This window comes from Falco peregrinus, chromosome 5 (genome assembly GCF_023634155.1).
Source record: "Falco peregrinus isolate bFalPer1 chromosome 5, bFalPer1.pri, whole genome shotgun sequence".
NCBI lineage: Eukaryota > Metazoa > Chordata > Aves > Falconiformes > Falconidae > Falco > Falco peregrinus.
The window spans coordinates 76,378,720-76,401,974 of NC_073725.1; the positions used below are offsets into that span (position 1 = coordinate 76,378,720).

Here is a 23,255-nt window from a genome sequence, read left to right on the forward strand (position 1 = left end):
ACTGCTCCTTGCTGCATACAGGTTCCCAGGACTATCACCATCCTCACTGTGTCTGATGGGTACAGTGACAAAAGGTAGGTTTGCACTCCAGTAACAAATATCTCATTTGATCTTGTAGTCACAAATCTCTCATAGCAAAAAAATTAGGACCTCGAGAGCTGCTCAGATTCCTGGAGGATTCCCAGGACTGGAGAGGCTAAAGACATGTCAGATGGTTCATGACTGTCTCACAGTAAGCATACTCTGCTTCTCACTGCATCAAATTTTGTAAACTAGCATCCAGGTTCAGTTCAGGCATTGTATCAACAGATGCCACTTTTAGGCACTTCATCAGTGAGCACCAGGTGACCAGCTAGCAGGTTACTGCACTCAGCCGCTCTGTCATTAGCATCAGAAATTCACCAAAGGTTTTAATTTCTTCAGTCTGTGTTCACGAAACACCCTGCACTGAAGTGGCCACACTGTATTGCTCCTTTCAAGCGTCCTACAAGCCTCTGCACATCCATGTATCATCTAGTAATTCTTCCTGCATGTTTATATATCAATGCAGCAGACTCTTTTCATTCCTCTTTGTACAGCCAGGCTTCCTTTAGTTTAAAGAGCTGGAGACTGTCCTGTCCAGCAGAGCATCCAGTTAACCAAATCCAGTTTCAGAATCTTAATCTGGCAATTTAAAGACTAGCTAAACAAATATCATGGCTGCCTCAGAGTCCCCACTGAGCAGGAGGAGGAGTTCTTGTAAACCAGTTTGCACAGTGTAAACCAGACACACAGAGGGAAATTTAGTATGGCATTTTCTGTTACAAAGGCCTCTCTGCTGAACAGACATTGCTCCTTAGAAAGGATTCAAAGAGCTAAACTTAATTTTCAAAGTCCAGGCTAACAGGGTTTGTAGCTGCAGATTCTCCTGCTTTCCCTCCACACTCTGCTACTACCTACTATTGTTTTCACAGCCCTCTCTTCCCACCACTGTCCAGTGCTTGATGCCCTGAAGAAAGAAGAACCAACAAATCACAAGCTGAAAGACACAAAGATCAAAAAAGTAAGGGGAAGAGAGAAGAGTGAAAAGGTCTGGAAAAGAAGAGTTTATTTATCATAGATATAGAGCAGCTAGACATGCAGTTTATCCCACAGAAGAGGCAAAAACCCTGGAGACCTTCCAGAAAGCCACACACTAGAAAGCTGTTTCCCAGTTACTTCCTTTTCTCCACAGCAAGACCAGGATGAACTCAATTATCCAGCAGCTTGGTCATCTTTTCTGCCATGGGATTGTATTGACATGTTCCACCAACAGTATCTGCATCTGCTAATGGCAGCAATCTATCTCCATGCTGGCAAACTCCGCCTGCCTGGTCAGAGGTGGAGGTTTCTTAACAAATTAATTCTGCCAGTGCCTGTTCGGAGCACAATGGTGCACAGCGGTTCAGTGTGTGGCGGGGGTGTACTCACAAACCTAACTGGGAATCTTGCTGCCAACATCTGTTTTGGGAAAGGCCATTTCAGAAACAGTATGAAATGAGGTTCTTTGGGACTTTGTCAGAAATTTGACCATATTGTTTTAGCAGCAACCTCTGCATTTTGTTCCTACTAAGAACAGCGCACTTTGAACAGGTTGATGACATATGATCTAATAATTACAACTGGCTCCTCCCTGTGCAGTGAGGGTTGGAAGCCCCCTGCGTTCTCCCTAGCACTCTGCCACGTGAACTCCTTGCTGCACCGGGCCTGCAAGCAGATGGTGCAATAGCCGACAGGGTGACTGCACTTGAGGAAAGAAAGATCAGCACAGAGTTCATCCTTCAGTCTTCTGGGGCTTAGTTCTTCTCCAGGATTCTGGTGAGGAGCTCATTCAGCCGGCTCACCATTGGTCTGGGATCCTCATTCAGTCCTGCTGCTATCATGGCATTCTCATAAATCTGAAAAAGAAAAAAGCATTATTAAATACACTGCAAGAGCAAGTTGCATGAGAGCTGAGGAGGAAGTGAATGTCACTCTCCAGGTCTTGCATGCTGAGACCAAGCGTGTCTTCTAGGCCATCTAGTAGGAAAACACATGGACCACAAGGACCAGAAACACCCAGAGTAGGGACGACAGAAGGATGGGATTCTTGCCCACTACAAGAGCTTCACCCTGTTCCCTGCCACATGTGGTCTGCAAGCTGGTGCTGGGGAGGATGCTGCTGCTTCTGGAGAAGGACTGGCTCTCACCTGATCAAGCAACAGCTGGGCCAGATCAGGCTGACTGTCCTTCAGCTCATTAAGCTTCTTAATCAGAGCATGCCTGTAAGAGAGAGAGAGATCAAGACTCAGACGTGGTATTTTTGGACACAATGAGAAATGTATTTCCACAATAAGCAGGTAAGCTAAGGTGGGACAGAAAAGGTTCTACCTAAAGGCCAAAATAGCTCCAGCTTCCTTGCTCCTGTTCTGGGGGCTTCTCTCTTCTCTCCTATCTTGTCCCTATAAACCCCATGGGCCTCAGAGGGCTGAATATAGTGTGGGTGTGTGGTTCATGTCAACTGTGCCATGCAAGCCTCACAGATTAAGGCATGCACCGCACTTAATGAGGAGTGCTCTGCTAACTGGGAGCCTTGAATTGCCTCCTCTCTGACTCCATCCCAGAAAGACTGCACTGCCCCAGGCCTAGCACTGGTATTGTTCCCCCATACCCTGTGTTGATCTCCAGGGTGGGCTGCAGGAGCTGGGCACGCTCTTCTTGGGTCTTGGCCAGCTGCTGCATGCGAAGAAAGTGGCGGGCAGCCCCCATCTCAAGCACAGTGATCATGGCGGGGTGGGTGTCCAGCCGTGTAGTCACCTGTGGCAAAACCAGCGATCAGTGGCAAGATGGAAAACGTACACGGGTTAGAGGTGGGGGAGGTTCAAGGACTCAAGAGTCTCCTCAGCACAGATCCACACCAAGCCTCCACATGATTCGTCCCTGCCCCACAGAAGCTGCTTAAACCAGCAGCAGGGAAGCTGGGGGCCCAAATGGCCCCACTGGTCCACAGGCAGCTGGACCCAAAGCACTTCTTGCCAATAAGCCTTTCTAGCCCACAGGCAAGGCAGTCACCAGCCTGTCCTTCTGGTAACCTGAGCATAAACCAGTAAAATGGACTTTGCTCGTTACACGTTAAGATGTGGTTTTTCTGCTGTCATGCTGACCATCCAAATGACAAATGCTAGCATTCATATAATTTACAGAAAGGAGGCACGGAGAAGAGTGATTTCTCTCAGGGTCCAAAGAAAAATCAATCTGTGGCAGCAGATCGGCAGTCAGCCACCTTTTTTCCCTAGATTGTTACCTCCATGGATCTCCTGTACTCAGTTACCCAGACATGGAATACATACCTTAACACCAGTGACCCGAGAGCCTAGAGCATTTCTCATCCAGGCCATCAGATCCTCAGCCTCTTTCTCTGTCAGACGTTCTGCAGCTGCCAGGGGAAAGAGGGCACATCTGAGCATGCATATATAGCACACCAACAGACAGCGAGCTCTACTCTTGAGCTCAGTCCATTTCATACTTCCATTTCTCTCTTCCAATTATTCTCTTGTGAAAATGGGAAGGCAGCACTGTGCAGCACAGACCTACATATATGCCCTCATCCCAGACCATGCCATACCCTGAGAGGCCAGGCTTACGCCCTGCCAGTACCTGCCTGCCTCCATCAGAGCACCAAATGTACGTGTGTTGTTAAAACTCAGATCATGGAAACCCTATGTATGAGGTTCCATCTGTTAAAATTAGCAAATTGCTTAAACTTCTGTCACGTGGGATGAAAAGAATCTGCAAGAACTGCAAGTTGCCTCAGAGCACGAGAATGGCAGGACGGAACGGAGTGCTCTTTTCACATGCTCAGGAGTTGCAAGAGCACTGGAGGAGGTGCACCCTCACTGGCTGGCACCAGGCAGCAGGACTGCATGCAGAAGGAACGGCCAGAGGAGCCTCATGATACCTGGGCGGCTCTCCTCAAACTTCTCTTCCTTATAGTGATCAACAACAATATCTGTCTCCACCGAGATCAGCTTCTTCTTGTCAAACTCCCGAAGGTGCAAGAGTGTCAGCTCATCAAATTGCTCATAGCAGAATAGGACCTGTGGCAAAAAAGGGACACTAACACATTGTTTGGGATGTAACAGCATTTCCTCCTTCCCAAGGCAACTCTGCACCACACAGCAAGAACATCAGAAGGGAAACAAGCAGGTTCAACCCCGTGGTGACTATTGCTCAGGGCTCCAAATGAAAGCAAACCCTTTGAGGGCTTTGTTACTATGGGTGGCAGATCTGTATCTCAAGTCATGCTGCCCCACGCAACAGGAGAACCAGCATTGACTCCAATCCTGAAAGGGCCACTGCCCGCAGAGCGCACCTGTAACACCATTACCAGCCCTGCTCTGCAGCAACTAGGCTTCTGCTCTGGGATTCAGTGAAGGAAACAGATGTCAGCATTTCTGCACAAGTACTAACCCACCTGCATGGGGTCTGTGACAGGTCCTTCCTGGCCTCACACTGCATTGGCCAGTCTGAGGGAAGACAGAGGGAGCCCAGGCAAAGGCACCACAGTGGTGGGGGTCTATCACAGGCCTCACTGCCCTGCTCAGCTCTGAGATCCAGGTAAGCCCTGACCACCGATGTAGCAGCTCAGGGTGTTACCCTGGCCATGGCACACCGCTCACCCACCTCCATATCCTTTTTCTTCATGGCCTCAAAGTATGGGGAGTGCTCAGCCAGGTGCCGGTTGGGTGCACACAGGTAGTAGATGTTCCTGCTCCCTGCCTTCATGCGGGAGGCATAGTCAGTCAGGCTGGTCAGCTGGCCTGCAGGCAGGGCAGATGATTCATAACGCAGCAACTTCGCTATGTCCTCCTGGAAGAAATGTCCTCCTGTCAGATGAGGGCAGGCAACTGTAGCTCTACCTGGCTACCTTCCCAGCCCCAAGAATTCTCTTTGTAGCATGCAGGCCTATTTGCAGCTCTCCAAAAAGGTTCAGGAGTTTCTGAGTCCCTCCCTTCCTGCTCCAGATATTAAGGAGGCAGAAAAGTGACCTAGACAGGGTGTAGGTCAAGCTCTCCTGGAAATGGGAATCCAGGCAGAGGACAACAGTAGGGGAAGGCCCTACTTTATTGCTTGTTGTAGTTCACATTGCATCAGGGAGGGCTGACAACACAGTGTGGGTACAGAGACTCTGCAGGGTCTTGAATTAAGTGGGAAGCAGCACCCAGTCATAAAAAGTCGAGTTCGGGCACTACAGAATCTGTAGGTCTTGTTAGACCCAGGAACACAAGTTACAGGCATGTAAGATTCACAGAGAAGCAGCATCCCCCTCTTCCCAGGTCACGGCAGGAGCCAGTAATCTTTCCCATCAGTTGCAGTTCTTCAGGACTCCTGGTACCTTGACATCCTGCTCTGCTATTGTGACAATCCCCTCTCTCATGAAGACCCCATAGTCCTCAAAGAATTTGGCATATTTCTCAGGGTCCTTCTTGCTCTGGTCAATGAAGAACTTGATCAGCCTCTTCTGCAAAACATCTCGGAGCTTCCTGCAGCAGAAACAAGCCTTTTAAAGATAGCTGCTAGACCAAGACAAGAGATTTTAGGTGAACATCTCTCTCCCTGTGCAGTGTTCTAGCGATGCAGTTGCAAATGTGAGGACAAAGAAGAAACTCTGGGTCCACTGTTGCCTCTCCCTCATGGCTTTACTTCTGTTCTTTCTCAGTCAGGAGCAGCTCTTGAGCTGGAGAGATAGGTAGAGCTGTGGTACATATGTACTGCTGAAGCTCAAACCTTCACTGAAGGTTTGACTCATAACTCAGAGAGGCTGCAGTACATAACCAGCTATGCACAGGGCATCTGTCTCACTCCCATGGCTATCCCTAAATGTGGCAAGGCAGCGGCTTGGAGGAACCCTTTCTGAAGGCCTGAAAATCCACTGTGAAGTGACAGGGTTAATTTGGTGACTGTAGTGAAGGTAGAGGCATTTCACCAGCTGTAGAATACAAAGTTAGCCAGCAAACCTAACAAGACAATGGCACCGATGCTAAGGAGTAAGAGCCTACTCTTATATTTCCTTCAGCTTCCAACAACGACAGATGTTTGAGAGGGGACTCAAAGGACAAGAAGGAAGGAAGAACCAAAGCCAGATCTCAGGGGTTGTTACAGGAGACTGGCCTGCCAGCAGTCAGCTTCACTGGGCCTCAGCACCAAGTGAAAACCCTGCTGACTGGCACTCAGTTTTTGACAAACGTGTGTGCGAGCACAGCAGAGCTTTGCAGAAAGTCTGGAAACCGGAGGCACAAGGTGCTGTTTGAGGATCTACACATAAATAATGGTGACACTAAGGTAAGGCCCAGCTTCCCAGTATTGACAGCTGACTTACTGTTTGGTTTTGTTTTCCAAACCATTCGGTGGTACCAGACAATTTAAACAGCAAATCCACTGTTACTGTTGTAGACCAGAGATACTGAAAGGCAGTCTAGGACATGAGGGACACGTGGCCCAAGCAGATTGTATGACACAGGACACTGCTCCCGCATCCTGAGGTGTGACCAGCATGGCTGAGGAACAACTCACTTGATAGACTACAGAAATTCTCAAGGACAGAAATGCTGCAGCTTACATATTAGGTCCCTCCATGCCCATCTAACTATCCCACAATGTTCCCTCCTCAACCAGCAAGAAACTGCAAGAGTCTCAGCAGTCCACAGGATCTACCACTTGCTTACCTGATAAGGGCACTCTCCTGCAGCAGCTCCCTGCTGAGATTCAGGGGTATATCCTCACTGTCCACAACACCTGGAACACAGAGCAATCTTTGAACAGCGAGGCAAACGTGAGTGCCAGGCTCCGAAAGGCAGCCCCTTGCCTCACCCCCTGTGGAAGCCATGGCCCACGGCCTGCTGTTCCTGGTCCCAGCACGCACCTCTAAGAAAACGCAGCCATTTAGGCAGGATGTCAGCAGCTTTGGTTTGGATGAGAATTTTGCGGCTGTAGAGGGCAACGCTGGAGCCCAGTTCCCTGCTGATGTCAAACATGGATGGTTTCTGCAGGAACGAGAGACAGAAGGGTAACACCAGCACTGTGCAGGGTGCACAGCTGCACATGGTGCTGCAGTGTCTCTGTGGCTGCACCAACTGACCAGGTTACACTGTGGTCTTCCCTATCAGTGCTGAACCCAACAAGAACTGAAATTTTGGCTGTCTTCCCTAGGGTCGTATCTGAGCCACCTTCCCACTGCTGTCATGCCTCATTATCCCCACGACTATCCTGTGGCACTCAGCCTGCTGCAGAGATGCCACACTGGATATTCCTCCTTGCCATTCTTCAGCCTTGGCTGCCTCCTTTCCCTAAGGAGCTCTCCTATTCTCTCCTCTCCATAGCAACTGGGCAGATGTCCCACTGTTCCCTGGACAGAAGGGCACGTACTTGCTCAGGCACGTAGAAAATGCTGCGGATGTTGAGGGGAGCATCAGTTTTGTAGTGCAGGATGTAGCGGGGCTTGTCGTAAGCCTGTGCTATGAAGCGGTAGAACTCCTCGTGCTGCCACTCGCCAATGTCCTTGGGGTCCAGCATCCAGAGTGCCTGTGGAGGAGAAGGGAGATGAGATCCCATCAGGTCTCAAGACCTGTGGCCTCATGGTGCAGGGCTCTTCTTTCAGAGCTACGCTTTCCTGCCAGGATGCCGGAGTAAGGAAATATGATCTTTCCAACAGCCAGACTCCTCTGCACAGCTTGAGAGCAGTGGGATGTATCATGGTTCAGGCACATTATCCCAAACTAACAAATTACTGTCCCTCTCACAGAGGTACTCTTGTCCTGCAACACAGGTAAGGCAGTTTTGTTTAGCCCAGAACAGAAGGGATATGGCTAACCTCTACTGCCTCATGCTTGCTACTGGTGAAGAGTGTCCTGGACGGTTACCACAGCTCAGCAGACTGGCAATACTAGTCAAGTATCTCAAGGCCTGACCAGCAAGCAAAAGAAAAGTGGAAATTTAAGCGAGTCCGTTGCAACTGTCCCGCCTCCCTGACGGAGGTCGCTATCCCACCACAAGGTCAGCCGAGTGCCTGTGAAGCAACTCCCAGGTTGCCTGTTTTCTGCTGATTTAGAGCAGCTCAGGGGATGCTTTGTGAACCACTCTGCCATCCCCGCTGCAGGGTCAGGAAGTGCTCCAGCAGTACTGCTCCACACATCAACATGTGAATTGAAGCCGTGAGCTCCAGGCCAGGTCCTTTCCCATAGCCATGCTTTCCACCTGCTGCTGCTTTAAACCCTGCAACGCTTTCTGGAGTGTTCAGCCCATGCTCACATCATATTTAAGTTTTCAGTACCTCAGCAAAAGACTGGCATCTAGCAAAGACATGGAAGGTTGTGCCTATTTCACAAGCACTGGGACTCAGCTAAGACTCTTGTGTTTCCAGCCAGGCGACTCTGCCACTCAAGCCCTAAGCGGTGACAGGAGTGATTACTGGGGGCAACAGAAACATCCAGCCCACCCTCCACCTACCAGAGTCCAAGGGATTCACAGCTCTGGCAGCTCTGCCATGCTGCCACACTCCTTAAGCTTCTTCTGCCTCAAAGCCTTGTTCCCCAAGTGACTTCATAACATTTCCAGCACACGCAAGTGTCCTGGAGGGTTTGCAGACAACAGGTAGGTTTACAGACTCAACTGGGTACTAAGGTGCTTTATAGCAGCTGTTGTTAGGTAAACTGCTGCTTTCCCAGAAGCTTCCTTGTAGCTACAGTTATCACAGACCAGAAAAGCCCCTGATTCCACATTGTCCACTACATGGCAAGCCTTCAGGAGCTTATGTGGGAAAATCCACACCAGGGAACTAACTACAGTGTTGTTTACAGTGAACTGATGTGCATGCATGGAAAAACACAAACCCAAGATCCTGGATAAAGAAAAGGCCTGAAATGGGAGCATACTGAGAATAAAGCTGTTGCTGTATCTCAAGGGAAAACATTTTCTGATAAGAAGATACAAGTACATGACTCTGATTAAGGGCATTTCACCCCTTGCTCTAGTACTACTCTTCTCTAGGGAGTCTGTTCTATTGATTGTCAGGTAGAAAGAGCGAACAGCTGTCTACATCTGTTTCTGGTTTTGCAATTTAAGGGAAACAGCTAGAAAGCCTTTAGAACAGAAACACTATTATGCAGGAATTCAAATAAATATCAGTGACTAATAACCTAAATTACAGAACCTTAAAAAAATCAACATGATAAAATACTTAAGTACAGTCTTGAAAGTCTGTGCATTCAGTGCCACATTCCAAGAAACAAAAAACCCACACACATGCTCTCTACCTGCTCTCTTAGGTGAGGAAGCTTTACACAACCAGAAAAGAAGCCGCTGGAAGAAAATGATTCATAGATTTTTGTTTTAAAGATAATTAATTTCACCTAGGTGATTCCTGCAAGTGTGCCAAGAACTTCTGACTGAAATGGATCTAGCTGCAATATAATTTCAAGTGGTCAGAAAATACCAGCATCAAGCAGTGCTCAGCTAGGAGCTGTGAAGAAATTCAGGCTGTGAGCTGAGCCACTAAGAAAATCAGCCATTCACCATCACTGGCTACCCTGTCTGAAGGACAGAAAGAACTGCAGCAAGAGGTGTCAGCACACCAGTGATATGAGCAATCCCTGCACCGCTAATACGTCACCCAGCTTAAAGTACAAATAAGTACTATAAAGCATTGAAATTATAATTCTGATTAAGGGAAGATCCAGAAGATAACTACAAATAAAAACTGCTTTGCTAATTGCAAGAATTCTCTCCAACAAGTGCCAACAAGCAGCTCCAGGCATGACTTGTGCGTGACTGTCTCCTCTTCTAATTAACTGATCACTACAGGGTCTGTGATATGCTGAACAACCCTCTCTATTTCTAGGGACAGCAGCAGCTTTATGCCGTTTCCTCTTTCCAGTGGAAGATTATAATGGTTCATCCCCATGAGCGACCTGCCTGTGGCCCTCCTGCTCACCTGTAATGTGTTAATTCTTCTCCCATTGAGGTACAGTGGGAAGTTGATGAAGTTGCTGTATTTTGTCACCACCTCTGGAATGGAAACAAGACACAGAAGAATCATGCTTGTGAAAACAACACAGTAAGAATTTCCTCAGTAACAGTAGGTGAAAGGTGCTGCTGCAGGAGAGGAAAACCACTGTAAATTCACCTCCCACTCATGAAGCACCAACAGATTTCACACAGACCCTCAGCAGGTAACAGCATCTCCCTCCTCCACTCACCTTTGACTCGGTCTTCATTTGCAAACTCCTTGCAGTCTTCTTTGAGATGTATAATAATCTTAGTCCCAGTTCTAACACCAGATGCTTCTGCAATCTCAAACACTCCTGAACTAGGATTAGAAACAGACCCTGTGTCAGCTTTTACCTCAAATACATCCATGATGAGACATAAAAAGGTTTTATTAAACTAAGAGCACACACAACACTTCAGCACTCAGAGGAAAAGGCAAAGAATCTCGGAACGCCTGAATGCTCTCTGTGCCTCCGAGAAGCCCCCAAAACATGTGGCTGTCTTCCCTGCAGAGCCACCAGATCTAGGACACACTGCTCTGCAAAGACACCAAGCAGCCTCTACTGAGAAGGAAACAAAACCAATGATCGCAGGCTGGAGCAACTCTCCTGTGCAGACAGGCTGGGAGGGTTGGGGTGGTTCAGCCTGGAGAAGGGAAGGCTCTGGGGAGACCTTACAGCACCTGCCAGTGCCTAAAGGGGGCTTAGAAGAAAGTTGGGGACAGACTTTGTAGCAGGGCCTGTAGTGCCAGGGCAAGGGGGAATGGCTTTAAACTGAAAGAGGGTAGACTGAGATTGGATATTAGCAAGAAATTCTTCACTGTGAGGGTGGTGAGGTGCTGGCCCAGGCTGCCCAGAGCAGCTGTGGGTGCCCCATCCCTGGCAGTGCTCAAGGCCAGGTTGGATGGGGCTTGGAGCCACCTGGTCTAGTGGGAGGTGTCCCTGCCCAGGGCAGGGTGATCTTTAAGGTCCCTTCCAACCCAAACCATTCTGTGATTCTACGATTCAAAAAAACTTCAGGTTGTTTGAGCCTAGCCTTCAACTCCTCTCCTTCATTTCCTACAGTGACTGCAACACCCAGGCTCCTGCCTTCTCCCTTAACAACTCTGACTTGTTTGTGGGCCCTCATTCTTATCTCCACTGGAGTATGCAGTAACTGGCAATGGAAAGCAGCTGTGCTCTGCTGAAGACAGCCTGTTCCGGATGACCGTTCCTACCCTATTGCTAAGTGAATGCCATATGGGGATCAAACACTGGTGAGAGCACTGACCCAGGGGAGAGCAGCAGCGATGACAGACAAACAAGCCTTCAAAGTGTACAGCAATACAGATTGCAGTATACAGCAGCTTGACTGCAGCCCAAGATAGTCTGATGTCTCAGTTACAAGATGTTTTTTCAAGAATTTAAATAACTTAGTTAAGTTCTTTATTCCTAGGAGATTTTAAGGGGATGCAGAGCTTGTCAGCCCCAGAAGCTCCAATTTCAACATGGTCCAGCAGTCCACAGCTTTGCCATCACAGATGTTTGCAACGTCAAGAAAAAAGCAAAGGATAAGCACACAGATCCAACTCAGAGAAGGCAAGTGCCTACAGAGCCACAGCACTGCCCAAGCCCTGCCTACTGCGCATGTCCTCAAACAAAAACAAAGGGGACAACCAGACCAAAGAGATGAAATCTGTCCCTCCAGCATGGAGCACTGCGGAGATGATTGCTGCCTGCAGGGAAGGAACACAAGAGGCAGGTACTCTCTTTGTCCACAGCACACCTGCTCTGACAAAGCAAGTTTGTCCCTGTGGTTTTCACAATGGCACATGTGGCCACACTTCACTGCCATGTATAATCTGAGCAGGATGGAAACCAGTAAACCCACTCATGAAAGACCACACCAGCCCCATCTGGCTTTGCACAGCTTTCAGTCCGTGCCTGGTCTGGACACAGCACCCCCACATGCTTCCAGCCCATTCTGCAGCCTTACCCATCTGAAGACCAGTGGTAGCCTGGGCTGCCCGGCTCTGCAGACTGTGAGAACACCTCCACTTTATCAGCCACCATGAAGGCTGAGTAGAAACCCACTCCAAACTGACCAATGATTTTACTACTGGCTTCAGCTTGGCTCTGCAGAGCATCTAGAAAAGCCTGGAGGAACAAACAAGAGATAAACCAACACACAGTGACTTCAGGTACCACGGGGAAGCTGCAGTCCACCCTCCAGCTGTGGTCCTCATGTACTGATGCAGCCCTACACCAGGTACTGCAGCCTGGCATTCCAGCACCTTCATCTCCCCCTTCAGCATCATCCGAGGATGGTGCCCAAGGGAAAGGGTTTCTCCCACAGGGACTGCACCTCTGGCAAAGGGGAGCATTGCTTAGGGCAACCTCACTGCCACTAGCAGTAAAGGAAAACAAATGAGGCCTCAGTCAACCAGAAGCACGAAACCTTAAAATGGTAACTCGAGATGCGAAAAAACCCAAACCAAAACAGGCACATATATATATCTATCTCAACTTGCCAGCACGAGGACACAGCTGCTGCCCTCCCAGACACAAGGTGAATGCCAAGTGAGCATGTGACCCTCCAGAATGATGGCTTTGGGAGGAAGGCATCTGGGCGTGTGGGTACCCAGGCACAGCAGCACTACCCACCAGGCCCATTAGTGCTGCTTGGGCACCATAGGCCTCCCACAGCACACAGCAGAGACCATTAAGAGCTAGAAGTCTCCACAGGCAGGTTTCACCTTCCGAGAGGGGTGTAATTTCCCAGCTGGGCTGGGGGCCAAGGGACAAAACGGAATGAGAAATTACTGGGAAAACAAAAGTGGCTGTAATTGGAGAAGACTTTTCTAAGGGGGGAAGAAGGGGTGCCTCATCCCAAGTTACCTTTGAGCCTGACCGAGCAATGGTACCAAGGTTAGAAACCAGCTCCTCCTGGGTCATCCCAATACCTGTGTCCTGAAAAGAAACAGCAGTTGTAGCTGAAATATCGGTAGAGAAGCATCGCTTTAGCAAACAGCACCTGAGCAACTTCCACCTCTGACTCCCACTCTCTCCCAGCCAGCTGAGCAGTAAATACAACAACAGACTTCCAGCTGTGACTCCACCTGCACATGATGAGGACAGCGGACTCACAAGGCACACAGCTCCAAGGGGCAGCCACAGCTGCCTTGTGGCTGTAAACCACCAGAAAGCTCAGAGACTCAAGCTGTTTCTCGAGAGAAGACAAAACCATACCAAGGCAAGCTGGTTTCTTCATGCCTCTAAAAACGCACAGGGTGACAGTGCTGGAGAGATCTCATTGCAGCCACGGCCTCACCGTGCCAGACGCCGTGCACATACAGAGACAGCTCCCACCCCTGAATGGGTCCAAAAGGCTGTTGAGGAGCAGTGAGAACCAGCTTATTTCCAGCCTGCAGGTGGGGAACAGATGTCCTCACACCAGGAATCAATGGCAGAGCAGTGAATCCCTTAACTCTCAGGTAATGCAAACCCTTGTCTACAAGCACCACGTTCACTGATCTCCATCTGCTTTGTCTTTTCCTTCCTCCTCTCCCCTACATGATCCACAAGACTGGAGCGTGAAGTTGTCAATGTCCAGCTCCCTGAGAGCTGGGTATCACCGTGCCTCTAGGAACAGGAGAACCCCAGCTGCAAGTGCACTGGCCACACCTCACAGTGCTCCGTACATGCTCCAAAGGCACGTGGCTTGCTGTGATCCCCACTTTAATACAGATTTGCACTGCTGTGTGCAGATAAACATCTCCCTGCTGCTAGTGCACACCTCTCAAGCAGCAGACCCTGTGCCACCACCATCCAGAAAAGGCTGCAGCAAGCCTCAGACCAGGCTGCAAGTTCATTTGTTGCCACAGCACATTTGCATGCCCCCAAGGCAATATGGGTAACAGCAAACCCCAGCTAGAAATGGCCACCCTCTCACACAGGATCCCAACAAAAATCTCTCCCACTTTGTAGTCCAACGTATTTTCAAACTGGCTCCACACACACCTTCCACAGAAGCAAAGGGCAGGCTAATTTTCAGAAGGGCAGGACACCACTTCTGAAAACCAAGTGCCATTCCCTCTCCCAGATCCCAGCAGCTTCTCTAACTGACAGAAACATCCTGAGAAGCCACTCTTACAGGTCCTCTAAGCCACTCTGTAAGACGAAAACAGTGTGAAAATTAGCCAAGTGAAAGGTGATTCTTGCTTATGTGGGAGTTCTGCTCTACTTGAGTACCTGTGAGCGGTAAGTGCAGCGGACAGCAGCCTGCACATCCCAGAAGCAGGCTGATGCACTCCCAGTGTTGTCAGTGCAGGGGTGGGGTTTGGCATGTAGGAGTCAGCAAAATGAGCTGAAGTGGAACTGGCTGCTGCTAGATGGCTTGGAGGTGAGGTGCCAGAGTGGCTGGTGGCACAGCGTACCTCCACCACCCATGTGGGGCATTTACTGGGCTTATTTACTAGCCAAGTAAGTTAATGTTAGTACGCATTTTTTAATATAGTGTTTAACTCCACTAAAGGATCAAACTGTGGTTGACTTGTGAGGTTATTGAGTGAGGTGCCATGTGGGTAAGGGATTTTTCTGCATCCCCACAAGTCACAGCACAGCAACACCTTTCCCTTGATTAAATACGGTGAGGCTAGTCAGTCAACTTGGCTGAGAAGAGGGATGATGCCCAGTAAGATCTCAACAGTGGGAGATGAAAAGCCAGGAAAAACAAACAGGGTATGGCAAAAGCTCAGGAATCTGACGTGGTCCCTTCCCCCAGGGAAGAAAAAGCCAGAAAGAAAAGTTTTCAGCATCTGGTTCAGGTTTTGTTCATGCCAGACTCTGAACAGAACTCTTAAGTCCTCTGATCCACTCCTATTTATAGCACAGCATGTCATTCCCAAATTCCAGTATGTTAAAAAAAATAAAAAAATCCCTACCCCGTAAATTTATTCAGCTATTGAATTCTGAACACCCTGCCAAACTTATTGCAAAATGCTTAATGACAATTCCTGGAGACTAGTTTGATGAGGGTGAATCGCAACGAACAAAGACAGCACGGCTCAAAACAGTCTGCTCCCACACCAGCGCCCAGCCGCTGCCAGGGAAAGTGGGAAGTGTCCTTTTAGGTGGCCAGCCGAAGATCCTGGCAAAGCAGACATTTCCTACCGTAGGCAAACACCTGCGTGGATTGGGATGAAAACACCATCGAGATTCCAACCTACTCCCACTGTGCCCGCTTTTCCTGCGGCTGCACTGTGCTTCTCAGCTCCCTGCACCAGACGGTGCTGCTCCAGGGAATGGGGAATAAAGCGGTGGCAGCAGAAAGACGGGAACTGGGCTCTGCAGAGCAGGCCCTCTTCAGCCATGGGAACCAAATGAACCTGGCCATGAACAGTGAGCCCTGGGCTGCGCCGACGCAAGTGCTGCCAGCACTAGCTCTGTGAAATCCAAGGAAGGAGCTGGCAGGACTTCCACTGCCCTTCTCACATCACTCCCGCTGCGCTGGCTGTTGCTCAGGCTGCTGCTCGGCCTCTGGGCGTCTTTGCCAGCAACCACCGTGTCACCGCACGACCCCCTGCAAACACCTTCTACCTGCCATTGCCCAGCACAACTGCGAGGGCTGCTGTTGCTCCACCATCAACAATACAACCTTTCCTCCCCTGCAGGCAGTTTCAAGCCCACCCTTCAGTCTGCAAGAAAAGTTTTATCAGGCTGAAAACAGCCACCGCAGAGTTATTCGTAAAAGCACGAAGCAACATGCTTCATGGGGCTGCACAATGGACATGGGGCTTCACAAATTACAAGAAATGAGGGATACGTTCAGAGTTCAAAGTGCCAAATGCTTCTCCACAGCTTGGAGAAACCAACCACTGTATGCCATCAAACAGAGTCCAGTGTGCTGACACTTCATTAGCTGAAGGTTAATTACAGAAGCCCTTCTGTTACTCAGCAAAACGACAACCTACTCACCTGGTTGAATTTCCCTTCTGGGACTTCCCTGAGTGCAGAGTGAACAGCCTCCCCCTGAACCATCCCCACTACTGCCCTGTCTCTCTGCAAGACTACACAGCAGGCTACAGACCTTCACCCCACCTTCTGAGGGACCACAAAGAGCTCTGTGGCCACACTTGCTGAACTACGCTTCTAGAGTAAGTAACATTTATCCTGAGGAGACAGCAGCCGCTTTTAGCACCTTTTTGTGTGTGGAGACCTCCCAGGCACAAAGCTTGCTGTCAAACTGCACCAGACCTTTGTGCTTTCTCTGCACTTTGTTCTAACCTTTGTGGTGTGGGTTTGTGGATGTTTTCATCAGAGACTGTCCTGTGTAATGACGGTGGGATAACTGCTGGACACGCAGTACCTCAAGGTTCCCACCACGAAATCCTGTTTGCTCTGCAGCCCTGAGGACCTCCGTCTGCCTTGATAGACAGGTAAACAAACAGCTTTGGCCCCACTGTCTCATCAAATCAGTCAGTCCATGGCTCTTGTATTCATGTCACATTTTATGGTAAAGCAGAAACAAGCTGCACAAAATTACAGCAACAAATCTAGTTGAAAGCAACAAACTGCTTAGTTTAGCTGGTGAACAAGAACCCAGGTAATGTAACATCTTTGCTCATTACCTGAGCCCAATTTAAGGTACTGTAGAACTGCATTACACCAAGCAATGCATTAACTAACCATTAACTGCTGCCTCTGCCACGGCTGCATCTGAAAGGATGCTTGCAGTTAGTACATGTCTGAGCTACTGTGTCTTTCATCTCGCTTTGTTGCCAAATGAACACTTGAAATGCTTATTTCAGTGTGAAATCTCAACAGGGCATCAGAAGAACACTGACTACATTATAAAATAAGGACATACTGCTTTCACCAATTGATAAGTAACAAAATCCCAAAATGTCTGAATAGCAGGTGGTGTTGTGTCCCACCCTCCCCCTGTTATTTAAATGCCTTGCTTAAAGAGACTTAAAATTCACAAGTTGAGGACAGCAGCCACACTGGAGCAGCGTTCCAGTTTAGAACCAATATGGCATCTGCAGCAGCAACCAACAGGAAAAAAGCCACAATAAAACTGATGCACATCGATACAAGATAATCTTGGCCTAGTACATGCAAGCCGTCCGAAGCAGAGAGCCTGAGGTTTCCTTTCCTTTCCAGTACCCTTGTGTTAACATTATTTTCAACGATGCTGAGCGCTGCTACAGGCTCAGCTTCCACCCATCCAGGTCTAAATACCCACTGTTCAGAAAAGTACTTCCTCTTACCCACTCTGAACTTCCCATTTTTAAATATGACATGCTCTTATTCTGGCACAAAGAGGAAGAAAACAGAAGATTTTGCACGTCCTTCCCTAGGCCACAGGTTATTTGAGATGCACTTATATTTCTGGTTCCCTGACTTATTTGTTACAGATGATGCAACAACTGGAAGCTTTACCCCTCCCCTGCAATCAGTGGCACATTTCTGTAAGCTTAATTCCACCTAAGGCTTGTCAAAGTCCAGCCAGTTTTACCCCTCCACCTCTACCTGCATCACTGCTCATCTCCTGCTCCCCTGCTTCCTCAAGCCCAAGTGGCAGAGGGATGCTGCAATGCTGCACACAGCTGAAGATGTAACCCTCTCTCTGCTGCAGCCTGGCAGCACAGGGTGGCTGCTGGGACATGACCCAGCACGGACGGGGACTGGCTCCCCACCTGCACCAAGCTCTGTTGGACCTGCCGGTGCAGCTGCATTGAACTGCTGAAGCCCAAACATCTTGGTTCCTCACTAGAGCCTCCGGCCAAGCCAGTGTTTGTTGCAGACTGTTCAGAACTCATAGACCAGGAGAGATCTGCTCAGTGAAGCAGGGAGCTGTTGCAGGGAGGAGTGGTGTTTGCAGTCATTTTAACTCCTCCCAAACACAGCAAACTTGTTATTTTGTGGCTTCACAGACACTGATTTTGGATGACTGCAACAGTGAGAAGAAAGCCCGGCAAAGAGAACTGAGCAGCCCAAGCTCTGTCAGCAATTATGCTGCTTACCCCTGTTAAAACAGCAGTCACACTCCCTCACGCAGCAGCAGCAGCAGCCGCCATTAGCTCTGTAAACATTTCAAACAATTTCCTCTCAACTGCTAGCACTGTCCTAGCCCTAAATTAAGCAGCAGCAACCAGCATGGCTCCAGCCCCCAAGCTCACACATGCAGAAGGTTACCACCACAGAGCGGTATGGCAGAACCGTGCAGCAGTGACACCGACTGCAGCACAGCCCAGCACCGCAAGGAGCCTTGCACCCGTGTTGAAGGAAAGCTCTGTGGTCACAGGGCTTTGGGGTCTCTACAAGGCGTCCTCTGTTCCCACGTTAAAGGGTCCAAAACCAACTCTGTAAAGCCTTAGCATGCAGAACTGCAGAGCTCTGCAGATCTGTCCTCAGTGAAAACACACCCCTAACATTTTCAAATGGATTTTCTTAACAGATCTGACCTTGCAGGCGGTGGCTGCTGCCAGGTGGAGCTATCCTAGAAACAGAATGAGGTAGCTTTCAAAGGAGTGGAAGAAACAGTGGGATTTGCTAAAATAACAGGACTTTGGTGAAGGAACTGAGGTGGTGTAGTCTGGTGGACATTTCCCTCTTAGCAGATACAATGCTTGGCAATGCTTAGGCAGGATATCCCCGAATGAGGCCATCGTATTCAAATCCCGAGTCTTGCTATGCTTACGACTGGAAGTCAGTCCTGGCAGAGAAATAAGCAGAACCGCAGCCACTTAACAGAGCTGAACTTAGTCCTTTACTAGAACTAGATAATGCACCCCAGGAACACGCCTGTAACAGAGACCCTCACACGTACAGACCTGCCTTTTCTCAACTAGTGAGACACAAGCAGATGCTACAACGTTTGGAAGGGGAAGGGAGAGATTCAGCAGATCCAGAGGCCAAGAGCAGCACAAAGATCTGAGGAGAAGGACTCAGGGGTCAGACTGAGACAACAGGACCTGTCTAGAAAAAAATAATGGGGCGACCATTGCTGCAGATCACATATGAGGGACCTGCTGCCTCGGTTTTGGTAGGTCCTAGTGGGTACAGAATACAAAAGAGCGACTAAGGGACAGGTCCATCTCTGTCTCAGTCGTTGCAGGCAAGTTTTCTTGCATCTCTGCAATCCTGAAAGGTAGGGAAATGTTCTGAATGAGGCTTGTTCAAAGCAATCATTATATGCAGTATGTTTCTTCAAGAGGTTATAAATAAACCCTTCACTGGAGCTAAGGAGCTTTAGGCACTACTGAGAAGGCAAACCTATTAAAAGAGATTGCAGTAGCGCTGCTCTCTCTCCCTTCTAACAGAGCAGTATTGCTGCAGTTAAAGCTTCCTAGTTAAGACTCATTTAGTCGCATTAGGGATGCATAGGCAGCCAGGTAGGGGGTTATAAAAACACAAATCCCTAACACATCTAATTGGGTATGACATCAAACGTACCCTATCTGCGAGGTGGGCAAACAGGTCTCTTTAACCAAACTGCCAAAGAAGGGGACAGCTTCCATAGTTACAGGGCATGAGTTGTACAAACGTCTTGATGGAGTCAGAGGCTACGTGTCCACAACGGGCTCAAAAGGGAAAGAAGGAGAGCAAGGTGGGAATGACAGCCTGCCTGGGGCTACGCGAGAGCTCATTAAGGAACTGGTGTTACACAGCAGTCAGAAAAATGCAATAGTCAGGTGTGATAGGAACAGCAAAGCCTCTGCGTTACGGTTTGAGAATCTTTGGGTTGATGATTGTGTTGCCCACTGATGAACACTAACTTCCCCATGGCAACCGCAGCTGCCTGTTCTGCAGAGAATCATAAGTATAAAATAACTAAGCAGCCTCTAAAAGCCAGTGCTTTTGTCCCACGTGAAAAATACCAGACTGTGTGTTTTGTGTGTGCCACATCTCCTCTGGACCCGCTCAGCCTTCACTCCTACACTGCGCTCTGCCTCACTCTCTGCTCTCCTGGGAACAGTCCAGAGCTACACACCCATGGCTGACACTGGTCCACGAGAAAAGTTACCAGTTTGCCTTTGCATTAAGAACTTTGCCAAGAAAGCAGCAAATCTGAGTCCCAGCCTTCCACCCTGGACAACAGCCACGAACAAGAGCAATCAAAGTACAGAAAGAAGGACTGGCTCTACCTTCCCTCAGACACCGGGGCCCACAGGTGAGCATGCTTACACTGACTGCCCAGCTCCAGCTAAGTATTTTGGCACCAGCAGGGAACAATCAAAACCCGGGCTGCAGAAAGGAGGACAGGTAAGTGCTGTGGTACTGCCGCAATCTACAGTCCCACCTGTATTAGGGCAGAACCTCAGCATCAGCTGGACTTGGTCTCTCCTGGAGCAGGAGGAAATAGAGACAATCAGTAAAGCGAGGTTCTTCTCACCACCCCAGCATCTCCCAGCAGCTGAGGTGAGAGGGAAGCTACCATGTAACTCTTCAGACTTAAGGAGGTGAGGGAAATCCTCACCAAAGGTCAGGATGAAACCAGACTCCCAACTCTTTCACTAGTGAGAAATGCACACACAACCTGGGAAGTGCACCAGACGAGGTACTGGGAGAAAAACTACTGGTAGTTCTTAACAGGGAAGGAAGGAACAGCAAATTTTCCTGTAGGGACAAGCAGGGAGCAGACAAATTTGTAATTTCTCATCAAATCCTGAGGTTACAGCCTCATGAACCGGAGTCCATCTGAGAACAGAACACATCTTCAAGCTGGCTTGGGAATCCACTGGGCTATGATGCCACTCAGCTTCCACTGATCCTTCATGGGACAAGGGCTAGTGATGGGAGCAGCAGGGAATAATGCTCTTGTAACCAAAGGGAGGTACCTGGATAGTGATGGTTCCCTTTCCACTGTCTGTCTGCAGATGGATCTCCATCTCTGGCAAGGCCTTCCCTTCTGCCATCAGCCGATGACGCAGTTTCTCCAGTGCATCACTGCCATTGGAGATCAGCTCCCGGATAAATACCTGGGGATGAAACACAATCTGACACTGCAGCCTGGCCTTGTCCACTGCACCGACTCCCAGGGACCTGGGAACTCACGGCCTACTCACAAACTAATTCCAGCTCGGTAGAAAAAGACCTGTGTTTCCCCATTATCTGCCTGGAGAACAGTTTGTCTGAACTCAATATTGAAGTGCAGAGGCTCTGGGGCTCACAGAGTCACCTGGCCATACCTACAAATTATTCTGAAAATACATTTTCAAGGTGTCTTAAGAAAACGTCGTTCAAGAAAGCACAACATATGAACAGCACTGGACTTGCTGGGAAACCAAGCAGGTATTCTCCCAGAAAAAGTGTTTTGGATGTACCCCTTGACAGAGACAGGACTTAGCCAACAGAAAATCTACTAGCAAGTAGTGGGTGCCTTACCTCCTTTTCCGAGTACAAGGAACGGGCAACAATGTCCAACAGTTTCTTCGTTTCAGCCTGAAACTCATGTTTAGAGGCTGCACCTAGAACAAAAATCACAAACACACCTTTTTAAGGCACTTCACCAGGGTCCTCTTGGGAAGGAAGGCAAAACTGCAGTCTTACCACATGCTTCAGCTTCCTAGGAGCGAAAGCCTGAAGCAGGATGGGACACAGGTAACTGTGACCTCCAACAAGATGACAACAAAGACGTTGTTTACACACCCCTAACGAGGCAGCACACTTTGCCAAGCAGGCACTTGGCCTCTGCACCTCAGCTCCTGGCACACAAACCTCAAGGCAGACAAAGCCTGCAGTAGCAGGACATTAGTCACCATGTCTGGGCTGCAGGGCAATCAGTAAATGAGAAGTGAAAGGCGATTCCCCTTGCTCCTATGCATGACTCCATGCAATCCCCAGCCGCATTCTCAAGTGCCTCCCGTGGTTTATAGCCTGCCTTCCATACTCTTCCTTGACTCCAGTTTCAAGGGAACAACCTTGCACATGCTCTTCTCCAAGAGCTTCTACAGCCAGGTAGCAGTTCTCATGCCCAAACAACACTCAGAGCCTTAAGCAGAAAAAGGCAGATTCTCAAATGTCTCTGTGGAGCAGGCAAGGGAGCGCATATGTACAGCTACCTATGCGGGTGGGTAGCTGTGCTCAACAGAAAGAGAATTTTCCTCTGAAGGGATATCACTACAAAACATCTCAGCTGAAACACCATCCTTAGCCTTTAAAAACAGAATTTCTCTTGCTAGAGGCATTAGAGAACCCTGAAGCAACATGGGGAAAGCCACGGTTTACATGTCACATCTGCCATGTCTTGCTGGCAAGGACCTACATTCCTCTGTGACAGGGGTGAAGCTGGGGTGTGGACAGCAGCAGGAGCAGTGCATCAACCCCACTCAGGGCTTCACAGCCTGGCAGTCTCAAAAGCAGTTGGAAAAACCACGGGAGCATGTTGTTAAGATGTTATTTCTGTGCTTGAATAACTTGTGTGACTTCGCTTTAAAGCGCCTCTCCCTGGAGATGTACAAAGCAATTCATTCTAACTAAAAGGTTGACAAGGTTGACACTAGGATTCTCATTCTGCATGACCCACAGCAATGACCTGGGCAGGCACAGCTTGCTTCTGGGACAAAAAGTCTCTTTTCAGGTAAATTCTAGCGCCTGTGGAGCCTCTACACGCATGCATGACCATCAATTGCCTGGTTAAGCCCATGGCTGCCACTTCTTCCCACAGTCTTGATGGCCTCATCTCTCTGTAAAGGCCATTCTGCTTTACCCATTTCAGTTTGGGGGAGGTGATGGTGCAACGCAGATTCAGACCACAGCCCGCCAGCAGGATGTGATGACCTGCATCCTGCATCTCCTCCAGAAGCAGAAACACTACTGCAGAGAGCTCACCCCCACAGTCAGGGCACGGCTGCACCCAGACCTTGTCCCGGGTCTGCCAGCACCCCAGGAGTGCTCCCACAAATCTGTGTTTATGCCCACCTTTCACGTTCTCCCTGTTGCTGATGATGGTGTGCAGGGGCTCTTCTTCCTTGCTTTCCACTGTCTGCGTGCTGTATGTCTGGACAGCAGAAATGCGCATGGCAGGAATGTTGTACCGGAGGCTCCAATGTCGGAGTATTTGTCTTTGGAGACATGCTGCTCCTTTTGCTAGAAGACACCATTGAAAATTTCAGTGTACATCACAAGTATCAGCAGCAACAACCTCGCTAAAGGTCCCACTTAAGCAATCATGTGGGGAGTTACACTGTCTGAGCAAGGCTGGAGTTCCCTTGCAACCCAACACCCACC

The 23,255-nt window shown here is 49.1% G+C and overlaps 1 protein-coding gene across 1 annotated transcript in view; it reads right to left on the reverse strand.

Moving 5' to 3' along the window:
* Positions 1 to 1,070: 1,070 nt before the first annotated feature.
* Positions 1,071 to 23,255, reverse strand: part of TRAP1 (TNF receptor associated protein 1) — a 28,064-nt gene continuing 5,879 nt past the window's right edge. Inside the window, exons 2-18 of the mRNA XM_055807003.1 lie at positions 22,947 to 23,114; positions 21,411 to 21,493; positions 20,864 to 21,004; positions 12,918 to 12,989; positions 12,016 to 12,176; positions 10,251 to 10,360; positions 9,986 to 10,059; positions 7,423 to 7,578; positions 6,920 to 7,040; positions 6,723 to 6,792; positions 5,393 to 5,540; positions 4,681 to 4,866; positions 3,956 to 4,094; positions 3,348 to 3,433; positions 2,669 to 2,814; positions 2,208 to 2,280; positions 1,071 to 1,916 (exon numbers count right to left, since the gene is read on the reverse strand). Of these exons, the coding sequence (XP_055662978.1) occupies positions 1,815 to 1,916; positions 2,208 to 2,280; positions 2,669 to 2,814; positions 3,348 to 3,433; positions 3,956 to 4,094; positions 4,681 to 4,866; positions 5,393 to 5,540; positions 6,723 to 6,792; positions 6,920 to 7,040; positions 7,423 to 7,578; positions 9,986 to 10,059; positions 10,251 to 10,360; positions 12,016 to 12,176; positions 12,918 to 12,989; positions 20,864 to 21,004; positions 21,411 to 21,493; positions 22,947 to 23,114 (2,036 nt within the window). The 3' untranslated portion in view covers positions 1,071 to 1,814. The remainder of the gene's footprint in view (positions 1,917 to 2,207; positions 2,281 to 2,668; positions 2,815 to 3,347; positions 3,434 to 3,955; positions 4,095 to 4,680; positions 4,867 to 5,392; positions 5,541 to 6,722; positions 6,793 to 6,919; positions 7,041 to 7,422; positions 7,579 to 9,985; positions 10,060 to 10,250; positions 10,361 to 12,015; positions 12,177 to 12,917; positions 12,990 to 20,863; positions 21,005 to 21,410; positions 21,494 to 22,946; positions 23,115 to 23,255) is intronic.